The sequence below is a fragment of the Chlamydotis macqueenii genome, chromosome 13 (assembly GCF_036417535.1).
Source record: "Chlamydotis macqueenii isolate bChlMac1 chromosome 13, bChlMac1.mat, whole genome shotgun sequence".
Classification (NCBI taxonomy): Eukaryota; Metazoa; Chordata; class Aves; order Otidiformes; family Otididae; genus Chlamydotis; species Chlamydotis macqueenii.
This window is the reverse complement of record NC_141568.1, coordinates 22,028,663-22,043,405: the sequence shown is the minus strand read 5'-3', so window position 1 is coordinate 22,043,405 and position 14,743 is coordinate 22,028,663. Positions and strand designations below refer to the sequence as shown.

General features: G+C 40.7%; 1 protein-coding gene across 1 annotated transcript; it reads right to left on the bottom strand.

The window, feature by feature from the left end:
- Positions 1-234: 234 nt before the first annotated feature.
- Positions 235-14,270, bottom strand: HDIP1 (HDAC and MIER1 interacting protein 1). The gene is made up of 4 exons (XM_086758399.1): positions 14,096-14,270; positions 9,648-9,744; positions 6,796-6,978; positions 235-794 (listed from the first exon to the last, which is right to left on the bottom strand). The coding sequence occupies exons 1-4, from the start codon at positions 14,159-14,161 to the stop codon at positions 676-678; spliced, it is 465 nt and encodes a 154-aa protein (XP_086614525.1). The 5' UTR covers positions 14,162-14,270; the 3' UTR covers positions 235-675.
- Between the last annotated feature and the right edge of the window lie 473 nt (positions 14,271-14,743).

Sequence of the window (14,743 nt, the reverse complement as noted above, 5' to 3'; positions counted from 1 at the left end):
TGACCCCAAAAAGTACACGTGATTTTTAAAAAACAACTCTGTGTAACAGGGAATAATTTTATAGAGATAATTCATAAACAATACAATCCTGTTGTATTTAATTTTGTTCCTATATGAATTATATCGCACCTATTAGAAAAAAGCAAATCTAAAGTCATGCCTAGGATGAATACCAGATTTCTAAGAGAATTAAAACCATACATCCTAAGTATCACAAATGTACTTAATTTCCAGTTAAATAAAATATTGGAATATCAATTTATTAAAAAGTTATGTGAACTGTACATACGTAAATGGAAATATAGCTGAAAAATCTGAAATATATAATTTTAAAAGGAAAATCATTTATTTCTGAAAATATTTAAAATATTGCATTTCTGGCAGCAAATTTAAAAGAAGTGCTCTGGAATGGGTGCAGTCTCTCTGTGCATTTGTCTAGCCTTTGTCTTCAAGGTGTAAAACATATCTGCTTTCTGATTTCTCACAGCACAATTGTGTGAACACTTTCTTTCTGACTTGTAGAGACAGAATTCGATTTCCAAGAACAGCAGCAGAATTTTAACAGGAAATACTACAGTCCTTGTTGGTGCAGATAACACACTTTCCCAGAGTCCACGACACCTTGGAAATACGCTAGCCATTCCGCATATAAATGCATCAGATTGTGCTTACAATCTACAGAATAAGTCTTTGATTGATAATTTTTCTGTTTATTTCCGCCAAGGCCACTGAAAATACGAAGGCCTTTTCATCTGAAAGGTTAGCATACATGTCAACTTCTTTTTCTTGTTTCTCTGTAGAAGAAAAAAAAGTCACTATTAGAAGCTTTTTCCATTATCCAAAGTTAATGCAAGTTACAAAGTAGTTAATGAATTATGTGGAATGGAGTACTGGAATTGAAAAGAAGTTAGACAATCAACTCCTATGCAGGGAGGGATTAAGAGAGAGGAGAAAGGAATGGAGGCACACAAAGGTGCTAGAATAGTCACAGAGTTAGTCATCCAAAATCATGACTGAATATCTGTTCTTTAATGACAAAGAAAGAACGAATCACTAACCATTATATTGATTCCTGACAGAAAAGCATATTCAAGTGTTCCTCCTGTTTTGGGCTTTTTTGGGGTGGGTGGTTTTTTTTTTTGTTTGTTTGATTTTTTTTTTGCTTTTACATAAACACCTCCTATCCTAGAAAACAAAGATATTTCACCATATCCTCAACCAAGAGTTTAATTACAGTGTCCAAGACCAAAGAGCAAATACATGTCAGAAGTCAGTTTCCCAATTTATCCCCATGAACATTTCTAGACTTTCTACACTGCAGATTTTCAACCTTATCCTAGATATTGAACAATGCCAACACCTCAGTGAGCGAGGGAAAGCCTCTGAATTCCCTCTGGAAGTTGGCTTCTTTTGAGGCTACAGATACACACCAGCAAGCCATCAAGAAGTTTCCATACTGCAGCGCTCAGGTACACTAAAGCATATGACAAAATTAATAGAATAGTATTTTCACAAATAACACTTATGCCAGATTGTGACAATTTCTGTCCCAGTTTAGCCAGTCACGGTACCTGATGCAACTCATTAAGGAGAAAAAACAAAAAAAACCAAAACACCAAAAACACCACACAACAAATTCAAGTTCCACAGCAGCCTGGACTAATTTACAATCACAAGACAACGCTCACCTGACAGACCCCTCTGTCGCATTAACACACACACATGGTTTTTCTGACCACAGCATGCTCTGGCAAACTGCTCCACCAAGACACCTAAATTAGCAGTAGGCAAGTGAAAGACAAAGCAGCATTGGAAAATAATGGAAAGCACCATGTGGAGAAAAGATCCCAGTATCTCCTATCTCTGCCTGCTCACATGGTTATTCCTTCAATGCGTCCACATTCATAACAATTTTAGATGTGGCTTCACATCTGATTGTCTGTGTAACAGCTACGGATGTCACTCAGCAGACTACCTTCACTGTGAAGTTAAGTGCTGGTGTTAAACAACTAAGCAGGAGAAACTGAAAAAGCCTTTACCACTGTGTTCTGATTTAATACTGATAGAGACACACAGCAACTAAATCCTCTATTTAAAGATTTCTAGACAACTTAAATCACACATAAGCTCACCTTTCCTTGCAAGTAAAATTGCTTAGTGAGGAGCCTGCACACACAAAGATGCATTGGTTTTTAGTCTGAAAATGAGAAACTTGCCTTAGCAAAGTATAATAAATCAAAGCATATTGATATTTGAAATGTGAATTGTTCTCTGGCTACAGAAGGCAATATTCACTAGTGTATTGAGTTTGAAATGAAGCAGCAAAACTCAGTTTCTCAATTAAGGCCTACCCTGTAGTTTAAGACAAATCAGTTTATGTACTCTCGGTCTCAGTTGCTCCACTTCCTCCCTCCCACCATTTACAAATTAACTATGCTGGGAGTTGTTCTGAGCACAGATACTATGCACACTGGTTATTCCACACTAACCTTTTCTAGTTTCATATCTAAACCCCTCTCTTTATTTCATACCTCCTGATCCAAACAGATCCAACTACCACCTGAATATGTCAGCACTCAGCAAAACTGAAAATACTTATTTTTATTTTTTTCACCCCTCTGGTTACTGTTAACACATTGTAGGCTGCTTAGCTAAAAAACTTTCTCAAGCTTCCCATCTCCCCTGTCCTCTCAAGGTACTGGCTTGTTCTGAGAGACTTCAGCTTTAAAGAACTGAAATCTTGATATCAGGTAGTATCAGGGATTAACACAGGTCTTCAAGTTTTATGCATTCTCAGGACAACTCCACTTCTCATCAGTAACTAGCAAAGTGCTTGCACTTCCGTAACGTTTTATCACATGCTACTCATAGGATGCTGTGGTTTCTACAGACGCTATTAAAACTTTCTGCTTCACAGTACTACCTGAAAGTAGTTTTGACTCACTTCTCTATTATTAGCAAAAGACTGTCTTACAGATTCACAATAACATTTTTGTAAGACATTAAAAATACAAAGTCTTTTGATAGAAAACTAAGAGGCTATTTAGGTAAAAATATTCAGCATGTAGCATGTCTCACATCCCCAGATCTCCTGCAACCCACTAGACCCACAGCCCTTAAAATTGTGATCTATGTATAAATCAAATATGGACCCTCTCCCCTCATAAATTTTGTATGGATTCAAAATCCAAAGTTCTGAGATTCACTATGCAAGATAGTAAATGTGCACATTAGGCAAGCAAATGTATGAGTAATACAATCGGAAATTACTGGAAACGGAAAACTTGAGTCAAGAAGTTTAATTCAGCTTAAGTTTTATCAGGATACTGAAATGTATATATATTTATAAAGATTCACCCTTTGTCAAGTACCAAGTATGCTTTAGTAAGACTCTAGCCCACTCTTACTGAGTCTCATTCAATGGTAACCTCTTGCAGGAGCAGAATAACCAATACCACTTCCTCCAGCATACAAGAGGTTTTTTTTGTTTGTTTTAATATAACCAAACTTGTTACCTAGACAACAAGGTAGCTTGGGAACCTGTCTAGCTGCGTATCACAGTCCCACACAGTAAAATAAAAACCATACCACCACCACAACAAAAAACCCCACAGATTATTATTAAGTCTATATTTTCAAAATACATTGTAGCATTTCTGACAAAGAAATGAAGTGGCAATTTTGACATGCCACACCTGCAGTGAGAAGTTCCTATTTTCCAGGGTCATCGCATGTCCCTGAAACACATGATAAGAATATTCTCTGGGTCCCAACTCTGCCATATCCCCTCAACCTACATCAGCTTCCTCTTTCCTCCCCCTCCACTCCTTCTTACTAAATCTGCCTGAAAAAATAGCTTATTTTAGAAGGCCACTTTGCTTTTCCTATTCTTCTTAATTGCAGTTGAATCCTGCGGCTCTTTGCTCTAACGTGAACCAGTCAGAAAGGATACAAGAGAACTAGTCAAAAGGCACAGACATAACTGGGAACAAGCCCGTCATGTACAAAAAGAGCATGACACAAGCAAGGAAGCAAAGGTACAGATGTCATGGGTGTCTTTAGGAAGAAAATTTTCACAGCTGAGAGGTCTTCAAATAGACAGATTATCTGCTCTTGCATGTTATCGTGATTGAGGTGCTCCTGTCCTCCTGTTTTTCATCTACAAATTAATTAGGTATTGCAGAAGCCTAAGAGGCACCAAATATTTAACAGCTTTGCAAGCAGTGGCCACTTTTCAAGTCTTTTGGGGGAAACGAGAACAGCACAATCTCTAGCGGCAAGTAATATGCATCCAAAATATCCTAGAAATACACAATAGGCAAAGCAATAATATACTTAAAATCTAACACTAAGCTAATGTCTGGGACTCCAGAGCTGACTTTCAACAATACACAGACTGATAAAAGGACTAGCAATGAGTCAGATAAAAATCATCTTAATTGGAGGAAGAAGAATTAAAGTTGCTTAACATGCTTTTACACAAACAACACTATCAAGCAGCAGGTTTGGTAAAGGAAGAATATTTCTAAAATTCCCCACTAATTGCTCCACACATAGCAGTTAGGTCAATTTTATAACCCACTTGAAAAGGTATAAGTCAATGTTAACTTGTTTTATTGTAATTACTTACCAAATGACGGGTTCTCTCCGGAATTTATTTTTATAGCCGTGATAGGCATATACATCAACTTTTTTTGGGTTTTTTTTGTTGATGTTGTTTTGGGTTTTTTTTCAAATCTGCCCAATAATCACCACAGTGGTCCACACACATTACAGTCTGACATAACCAGAAATAAGTCAGAAGTAAGAAAACATTCTAAACCCACTTATTCCTAACCAATAAGGTGTGCTATACTGGTGAGAAGCAAAGATAATTACAAATGGGTGTGAACCCAAGCTCTGCACCAGCCCTGCAGAAAAAGTCAAGGATAAAATAGTAGCAGTAGTCACAGTACCAAGTAAAGGGGATGGCAGGACAGGACAAAATGAAGACAATCTTCTCAAGTGAGATTCAACTTTAAAAAAAAAAATAAACACACCACCAAACACCAAGAAAACAACACACAACACACATTTATACAAAGATGTCACCACATGCATATTTCTAGTTTTCTACCTCAGAGCACTGTCACACTTTGGAGTACGCAGCAAGAGGTTAAAAACATTCAGCCTAGATTTGGATAGGAAAACAGGTTTTCTAAATATCCCTCATGGTTTCAAATTTGTGCTTTTTGGAGACTACAAAAAGATCCATTCTCTTAATGCAAAGAATGGATCTTTTCTTTTGATTGTTTAGATTGCTTTCCTCTTTTTGAGGCAACAGGAAAGATTTACTTTTACAGGGCAACACAACAAGCCTGCACGAATTTTCAAACTAAAGCTGTCTCTGAACTAGACCGGCAGTAAAATGCCTAGAAATGATCGTATAGGTGCTAGACAAAATCTAGCTTGGATCAGTGACAAACAGGGAAGCTCTGTATTCTGTGAAGCTGCATACAGCAGTAAGCCATATGCAACAGTGAAGAGATCAGTGTATTCCTATTACAAAGCAAAGCAATTGCCTCCCAGAAAACATAGAGAAATCAAATTCAGTTCCTCTTTCCACAGCCAAAGCACTGAAACAACAACCAAAAAAATCCCAATTTATACTTTGTTTTTACAGGAAAGGAACTTTAAAAATTAATATTTACATTAAACAACAGAGAAAACAAAATTGGTTCTGAAAAGGCGAAGTAAAGACAACTCAGTCTGCAAAACAGATAAACACCCATTTTAGTTAACAAGTAAGTGGTCAGGGGACAAAAACAATTGCATTTCTGAGTTACGCCATAAGGCATGCTTGATGGTTTCAGTAGTTTTAAGAACAAGATCTTCTGAATATTTATATAAAGTCTTGTTCTTCCCCGCTAATCTGCCTTTCAGACTTTTTAAGTCTATGCTAAGTTCCAGACTAATTATTCAGGCCTAAAATTAAGATCTCCAAAACTACAGATAGCAAATACAGTGTCAATAGGCACTGCATTAAAAAAAAAAGAGGAATCCTAAGTGATAGTCACATACTTCAAGGGCTCCAAAATTACTGTAGTGCATGTAATAGCCTCTTTATTGTACAAAGATTAAGAACAGCAGGTCACCAAGGAACCTTAATAAGCAAAGAGATATTCTTTTCTCTAGAGTATTATTCTGTAGAAACATGGGACAAGTGGTGACTCAGGATGCCTTTTCTACTTTAGCCGTCCAAAAGGTTTCAAGAAACTTTTAAAGCAACTCAGTCATCCTAATCACTCTCTGATAACATCGTTTGTCACAGAATCACAGAATCGTTAGGGCTGGAAGGGACCTCTAAAGGCCATCCAGTCCAACCCCCCTGCAAGGAGGCAGGGACATCTCCAACCAGATCAGGTTGCTCAGAGCCCCGGCCAACCTGGCCTTGCCCTTGTGATACAGAGCAGCAGTACATAAAAAAAAAATAATAAACAAAACCAAACCAAAAAAACCTACTAAGCACTATAGTCCAATGTCTTTCAACCTACACATTGAAAATTGATCTGGTGGCAAAAAATACAGGCATAGTTCTTTATAGTTAGTTCCAATGAGACATTGAAATACAAAACCGGAGGTCTCTACAGATGTTAAGCAGTCCCTTCCCCATATTAAGATATTGGGTATTGGCTGAACTAGTCTAGTTAAACAGTTTGAATGGTATAAAGGTTTACTGATTAAAAAAAAAAAAAAAAAAAAACAATCTTACTATAAAAACAAAACCCAGTGAACATATTTCTCCAGTTCTCATACCTCTTTCTTCCTCGTGTTTTTTGGCTGAGGCACTCTTAGGTCTTCCTCTTCCTCGTCTGCTATGATCTGAATGGCTGTTAGGTCTGGATCTTTTTCGGTTTTCTAAGTCTTTATTTACTGCAGAATTTATCTTCTCTCGCTTAACTCTCTCTGTCCGTCTCCTTTTGGCCTCACTCTTGTTTTCTGTGCAAATGAATAGAGGTGGTATGATGTAGGGTTGTTTTCATCTGTGTTCTTAATTTACTCTTAGTGCTTATCCCACTCAATCACCTTTTTTTCTTTAAATCTCTTAGCAAATGTGGTTAGATGTCTATACTCTTACAGAACAATGATATCTGCACAATATTCACACAGAAATTAAGGTGTCAGATCCAGAACAACACTGTGATTACAAGGATCAAGCCTTTAATTACATCAGATGCATTCTGCAACATGAAACACTTGCTAGTACACAAGTTCAGTTTCTTGTAAGATGGAAAAAAAAAAACCAACATAGCAATCACAACCATCAAGACAGCCCATTGCATGTTTCTACCAGTCAAAAAAAAGTTTATCATATAGGTGAACAGTAAAGTACTTCATCTTTTGACACCAACAATGAAATCATTCCTGCTGCTCACACAAATCAATGTGCTGAGTCAACAATGCTGTCAGTAAATGCCACATTACATAGCATATATGTCCCACCAAATCTAGCCTACGGCAAGGCTTCATCATACGTAATGCTAAGGAGACATATTGTTTTCCTACACACCAGAGTGAAAAGAAAAAAAAAAAAAAAGTATTTACATGAGGTTTATCTGTAAGTTAAGCACAGATTAGCCATCTTGGGTACTGAAAAAAATCATCACAGCACACCATTCAACACAGACGAGTTGCACATTTGCAAGGCTGCAGCTCCACTCTGCAGTAGCTATATTGTTGAAAATACTGGAACAGTGTTTTCTAAAAGAAGTTGCAGTTAGCTTATTAGCACAACACACGTAAACATAGTCTCCCACTGCATCTTCCTGGGGAACTTGCTTCCTTTTGCTGCACTTGTCCCATTAACCTTGTATAGACGTGAGGTTTACAAACTGGACACCAGAGTAACTGGTACTAATGTTTATACAAAAGCTGTATTTCACAGTACCACAAAAAGGTTGAGGCAGCAAGGGACCTCTGGAGACCAGTCTGTCCAACCCCCTGATCAAGTAAGGTCACCAAAAGCTGGTTGCCCAGGGCCACATCCAGACGGCTTTTGAGTATCTCCAAGGACAGAGTCTGCACAACCTCCCTGGGCAATCTGTACCAGTGCTTAGTCATCCTCACAGTAAAAACGTGTTTCCTGATATTCAGAGGGAACCTCCTGTGTGTCAGTTTGTGCCCACTGCTCTTGTCCTATCACTAGGCACCAGGGAAAAGAGCCTGGCTCCATCTTCTTTACACCCTCCGCCCAGGTATTTATATTATAGACACTGATTAGACTCCCCGGAGCCTTCTCTTCTTCAGGTTGAACAGTCCCAGCTGTCTCAGATTTTCCTCAGAGGAGAGGTGCTCCAGTTGCTTCTTCATCTTTGCGGCCTTTACTAGATGGATGTCCATGTCTCTCTTGTACTGGGGAGCCCAGAACCAGACACTGTACTCCAGGCGTGGCTTCACCAGCGCTGAGTAGAGGGGAAGGATCCCCTCCTTCGACCTGCTGGCAATATTTTGCCTAACACAGCCTGGAATACCATTAGCTGCCTTTGCTGCAAAGGTGCATTGCTGGCTCGCATTCAACCTACTGTTCACCAAGTCCCTTCCCACAAAGCTTCTTTCCAGCAGAGTGGCCCCCAGTACGTATTTGTGCATAGGGTTCTTTCTCCCCGGTGTATCTCCTGTGTACAAAGCTGAATTATACAAGAACTTTGCTCTACCAGCCTTCAGCTTCATTTGGTAACTACTTTATCAACTTTTAAATAAAACAGTCAGGGAGAGGGAAAGAGAATTGACCAACGCTTCCAAACAGTACCACAGGCATTGCTTAACCTCCTCCACATTGAAAGTTCAATTGTTTAGCATAATATTATGTAATTCCCACAAGCTGGTAAATGACAAGTGTTCTTCAAAATAGTGATACAAAATATCAGATACTTAGTTTCCATTTCATGGGCCTGGTAGGTAATTTTTTTAAGCAGACATTATAAACCAGATTTTTTTAAAAAAAAAAAAAAAAAAAAGTATCTTCCCTGACAGGTGCTTGCTCTGACTAATTCCTACTAAGACTGGAGGAAGTGATAAAAACGAACACAACAAGAACGTTAATCACATGAGAATGCATATTCAACAGACTTCTTACTGTGCCCATCAATAAAAGACACAAAAAATACACTATTTTTAATTTAACCATGCAGAGAGAAGCAAGACCCACCTGGTTTCAGATCAAACATATGACCAATTTGATACAAAGTACCATTCATGTGTTCATGAATAAGTACAACTCAGCATAACTTCTTCTTCTTAAAAAAAAAAAAAAAGTACTCTGAAATACGATCCCTTCGGTATCTCTAGACATTTAGCTTCAAAACATGATTAACAGAAAGCTTTTTGTAAGGAGCTATTTCGCATAGTGACCAATATGCACAGCTAGAATATACACAGAATAAATGCCAACGTCACAAGAACAAAGGAAGTAAGACTGAAAACATCAGCTTCTCCTCCCACCTCAAAATTCAAGAAAGAGTAACATATTAAAAGTCTACTATGCACAGATTCAAGGTAAAGTGAACTGACAACAGCCAATTTACACAGAGAAGGAAAATACTCTACCCTTTGCCTTCAAGAAATAAAGGGAAAGAACTGTTGTCCCCTTCTTCCTGTCTCTGTATTACCTGTGATGGGTGGTGATCTCTCAGTGCGTTTCGCATGCAAGAGTTTTCGACTAATAAATATGTAGCCACAGGGACATGATTTACATGCAACTGGAACCTGGGAAAACAAAAGACAAATATTTCAGATCATTTCAAATTATGACAAAGTTGTTGTCCGATGAAGGAAAAAAAACTAATAACTTGCATTTTGTCCTCAGAGATACTTCTTCAAATTCGGTCTGTACTGCAAACTATGGCCTTACATATTACACAATTGTATTTAAACGTAAAAACAGGTTCTGCTGTGAATCACCCACCAAGCCTTTTCTTTATGCAGTTGTTAGAAATCAAGCTTGAAATGTACAACTGCTGTGACCAGTTTGTACTACAAATCCTTTTCCCCAGAGTGTTCAGGAAGGGTCTTGGGGAAAGTGGACACCACTAAATTGAGTGAATTAGAGTAGAAATATAACTTCTCTTCAGAGCTCTCGAGTATCCCCAGTCAAATCAGTCAGACATCCCCAGTTTTGCTTCCTTCATTGACTTTAAAAAAAAAAGGAAAAAAAAAAAAAAAAAGGACAACTTAAAACTCTCAGTATGTTCTGAATACATTCACTTTCAGAAGCTTTTGAAAGCAAATCCTTCAGAGTGCAGGAGCAGCTTTAAACAGAAGGCACAACAGAGCCCAAAGCAAAACAGATGCATTTGTAGCACATTCTACAACACCCTTGTTGTAGACAAGGCCGGCTCATTACAGAAGGACCTCATTAATTCAAAACGCAAATAACCATAGCTAGGCAAAGGCTGACCACAGGCCGAAGAGTTTGAGACTGTAGTGCTTCTCCTGATCAACTAAGCAGTCAGGAGCAGAAGATTCCCCCAGCACAATACAATTTGAAACAAGATGAGAAAATCTGGGAACACCACATTTAGATGAAAAATGACAAAAATTTTACTTTGAGCAACTAAAAAAAAAGATGCTGATAAATTAAAAACCTCATTACCTTCACTTAAAGCTGATATCTTTTAAAGTAGCAAGGAATACTCCATATTGCTTTGATTAGATTTAAGACTCAAAATACAAAGCAAAGCAAGTGTGTTAGTCTCTTCCAGATCTCTGTTTAAAGTCAAGTCATGTTGAAGCACAACAGTGGGGGGGGGGGGGGATTAAAAAAAAAAAAAAAAACCACCAAAAAAAAAAAAACCACACCAAACCAGGACGTAATTTCTCAAATGTAATTCTTTAAGACAGGTCTCTACAAGTTTGCCAGTGTCCACTAAAACAAACAGGAGTACAGAACCATGACTCCCTGCCCACCAGACACACAGAAGAACCAAGTTCCAACGTTCTACTGGCTAGGAAAAAAACCTGCCAAATCAGTACACGAATTTGTCGAGGGGAACTTAACTGCTACTCAGAATAAACCATTTTTTTTTCTGCTTTCTGTAGCACATCTTAACTCCTGTACTTCACCTTATAAACAGCTTACAGATAGACTTTTGATACAGGTTTTACACAACTAAAGGCTTTTAAAATTCCCTTTATGGAGACACTGACATAATAAAAACAACTCTAATCAAGATTTAATGATCCTCAAAGCTCAGAATTTAGCAGACTTGTGTGCACACTTATCTCCTTGTTCATAAGTCAATATAAGAGTACTACAAGACACTATCTAGCAGACAGTTTGTTCATATTGTTAAGGTGATATAGGAGTTCCATTTATGCCCATTTTTTGAACACCTAGGTCTCTCCAATAACTGCCTTTCCAGGCTCAGTCTAAAAAAAAAAAAAAAAAAAAAAAAAATTGGGCTGACACAAGGAAAGGCAGACACAAGGAAAATACTGGGTCTACTCCCATCCATGAACTTAACTGTGTTTAACAGAACAATATTGTTCTCGTGTTACAGGTTTGGCACATAGGCATGTGTCCTTTGGGGGTATTAGGTGGGAAATGGCTTGTTCACCGAAAGATAGCAGTTAATCCTTTGAAGACCTACACTGGTAACATCCTGTAATAATTATTAAGGCAACACAGTCCTACAAACACTATTTACCCTGTTTAACATTTTCCTAATAAAAAATAAATTGAGTTTCCCATACAAGAAAGTTTACCTGAAGCTAAACTAAGAAGTGATAATTATTTCTTCTGATCGACTGTGAGTACTTCAGGATACCTAGTTCAATGGGGTTGTGCTTTGGTTGTGAAAATATCATTTTAAAAAAATCTTCTTTTATTTTAAAAAATTCTAAGTGGCAAGTACATATCATCTAAATTACAACAGAAGTTTAAAAGCCTAAGAAGTGTTACTCAATATTGTGTTCCAATATTTGTGGCTGTCTAAGTATTTCCATGCACGCCACTTCCAGCGAAGAAATCAGAAACAAATGCAAAGCCCTTGTTTACAGAAGAATTTAAGAAACATGAGTACAGGACAAAACCACTTAAGAGTTATAACAAGCGCTTCCCCACACTCTGCAAAGGGCTTACTTGTACCGTCGGTTTTAGTTTCTTGTCCTCTCTCAAACATTTGGCACTGGCAAACAAGGTCCTATGAGCAATGCTTGTGCTGGGGCAGCACACATATTCATTCCATGTTAGGCACAGAGGAGTTGCAAACAGAAAATCTACACTGACATATGCATATCACACATTTTATTTTTAAAGCACAGAACAAAGTGACAGTTTCAGCATCAGCTTAAAAAGCCTATGTTTGCTTACTTGACCTTCCTACTGTTGGTGGTTTGACATTCACTGCATTTATTTATAAAAATAAAACAAAAAAAACAACCAAATCCCACCACCACTCTCATATTCAACTTCTCGCTTATTTTAATTTCTCCTTTCACCAACTGAATAATCAGAACTTGGCACACTATTTTTTTTTCTCTGAACTAGGACTTCAGTGAAGTGCATAACACATGAGCATTTGCAGTGGCTCATCTATTGCTTAAAAGATGAAAGAATGCCCCCCCCCAGCTTAACATTCCAAACTGTTGCAGGATGAGTAGAAACACTATAAAAACTATGCAAGTCAGAACAAGTAATATGACTTTAAAAAAAAAAATCCTTTTAAGTAAGGAATAATAGCATGAAGTTATCTTTTTTAAATATAGCTAAAATAGTGCATACAAGTCAAGTTCCAGGATCAAATAAGAGGAACGTGTTTCCCAGGATTACATGAAAAAGCCTCTCCCCCCATGCTGAGCCCCACTGCAGCCTTCTGCAGCACTGTGCCATTGTTCCAGTGGAGGAGTGCTGCTGGGACCAGCTGGCCTATTTTTAACAGTAATATCATCACCAGCAAAAAGCACAAATGAAGACAAGCTCGTGATATAGCAACAGTTGAAATCAGCTGTTGTTAATGATTCAGTAACTCCATTTTGTACACATAACAGAACAGCAGTGAGACACAAACAACCATTCATGCATATATTTGGACCCCTTAATAGAAATTGCAGCAAAATTGCAGGGCCTGTTGTGACAGGATGAGGGGTAATGGTTTTTAAATAGAGAGAGGTAGATTCAGATTGGATCTTGGGAAAAAAATTTTACACTGAGGGTGGTGGAACAGTGGCCCAGGTTGCCCAGAGAGGTGGTGGATGTCCCATCCCTGGAAACATTCAAGGCCAGGTTGGCTGGGGCTCTGAGCAACCTGATCTGGTTGGAGATGTCCCTGCTCCTTGCAGGGGGGTTGGACTGGGTGGGCTATGAAGGTCCCTTCCCACCCAAACCATTCTATGATTCTATGAAAGTCTCAATTTTGCTGTTTCTAAAGCACTCCATGAGAAAACACCACAAGTGAACGCTCTCCTGACCAGCCTTAGGCACACACGTCACCCAAAGGACAAACTCCACTGTGTAAATTACTGAGTTCATTATATTTGTGAATAAATTACGTAGTCACTAGACAATATTAGCGCACAAATGAACAATTTTGGACGTCCGTTCAGCAAAATGGAACACGGTATTTAACCCGCACTCCAAGCGGAGCCTGCAAAGGCAACAGTTATTCACTGCATGTAAACACTGCTTCACAGCGGCACGGAGACAGTTTAACGTTTCCCCCCCTCCTCCTCCAAAGCTCAGCCGACAGCTCCCATCGCGAACACCCGTTCGGCGGCGGCGGCTACCGAGGGGCGACCATAGCCCGCACGGAGCAGGAAACAGGAAGCCGGACGGCGGGGCCCGGCCCGGCGGGCGGGCGGCAGCCGGCGGAGCCCGGCCGCGGCGCGCCCCTCTGCCGCAGAGGCAGGGGGCTCGGACCCCACCGACCTCCCGCAGCCCCGCCCACGGTTCCCGGCCCTCCCGTCAGCCAGAACCCTGGCAGCAGGAGGCACCTGCCTTCGCCGAGGCGGCCGGCGAGCCCCTCCGCCAGCGGGGTGGGCAGAGGCGGAGGGGCCGCCATTCCTCCCCCCAAGGGGGGCGCCAGTGCCCGTTCCCCGCCGGGGCCGGCAGGCGCCTCACCTGCTGGTCGCACTCTGGGCAGGACTTGGTGGCCATCTTCACTTTCTTGGCCCTGCTCGCGGACATGCTCGCTGCCACAGCGCCGGCCGCTCCGCCCCGGGGAGGGCGGGAGGAGAGGCCTGGGGCGCGCGGCCGGCAGGAGCGGACACCGCGCTCCGACAAAGGAGCCGCGCCCCCGCCGCCCGAGAGTGCCCGCCCACCCCGCCTGGCGCCGGCAGGGCGGGGCGGGGCGGGGCGCGCCGGATTGGCCGCGCGGGGAGGGGGCGGGGAGCCGTGTAACGGCCGCGCTGTAGCGGCCTCTCGGGTGCCTCCGGCGCGGCGGGGAGGTGGCCCGCGCTCCGCGGGAGCTTCCGGGCGGTCGTGTTTCTGCGGAGCGGTGGTGCGTTCCGCTCCGGTACCGCGTCCCAGCTGCTGGTGCCCACGGGCAGCAGCGGCAGGAGGCAGCTCCGCTGGAGCGGACAGCTCTCAACAAGCGTTAAGCACTGTTTCTCTGGTTTTCACCTCAGTCCAGAAGAAGACAAGGCTAACGTTGAGGGGGAGGGTTATCCCCTGCCGTCCCTTTACCTCAACAGTTGCGGTATTCAATCACGCCTCTAAAAGTTGTGCTTGCAAATCTGATGTTTTCACATCAGTATGTTCACTTTCCGC

What these genes read in the sequence shown, in the direction of transcription:
- HDIP1 (XM_086758399.1), bottom strand. Translation starts at nt 14,161, where the DNA reads ATGTCCGCGAGCAGGGCCAAGAAAGTGAAGATGGCCACCAAGTCCTGC. An exon ending in GAGATCACCACCCATCACAG is followed by an intron (nt 6,979 to 9,647) that starts GTAATACAGAGA and finishes TCATTTGCACAG; the next exon opens with AAAACAAGAGTGAGGCCAAA. An exon ending in AAAACACGAGGAAGAAAGAG is followed by an intron (nt 795 to 6,795) that starts GTATGAGAACTG and finishes TTTCTTCTACAG; the next exon opens with AGAAACAAGAAAAAGAAGTT.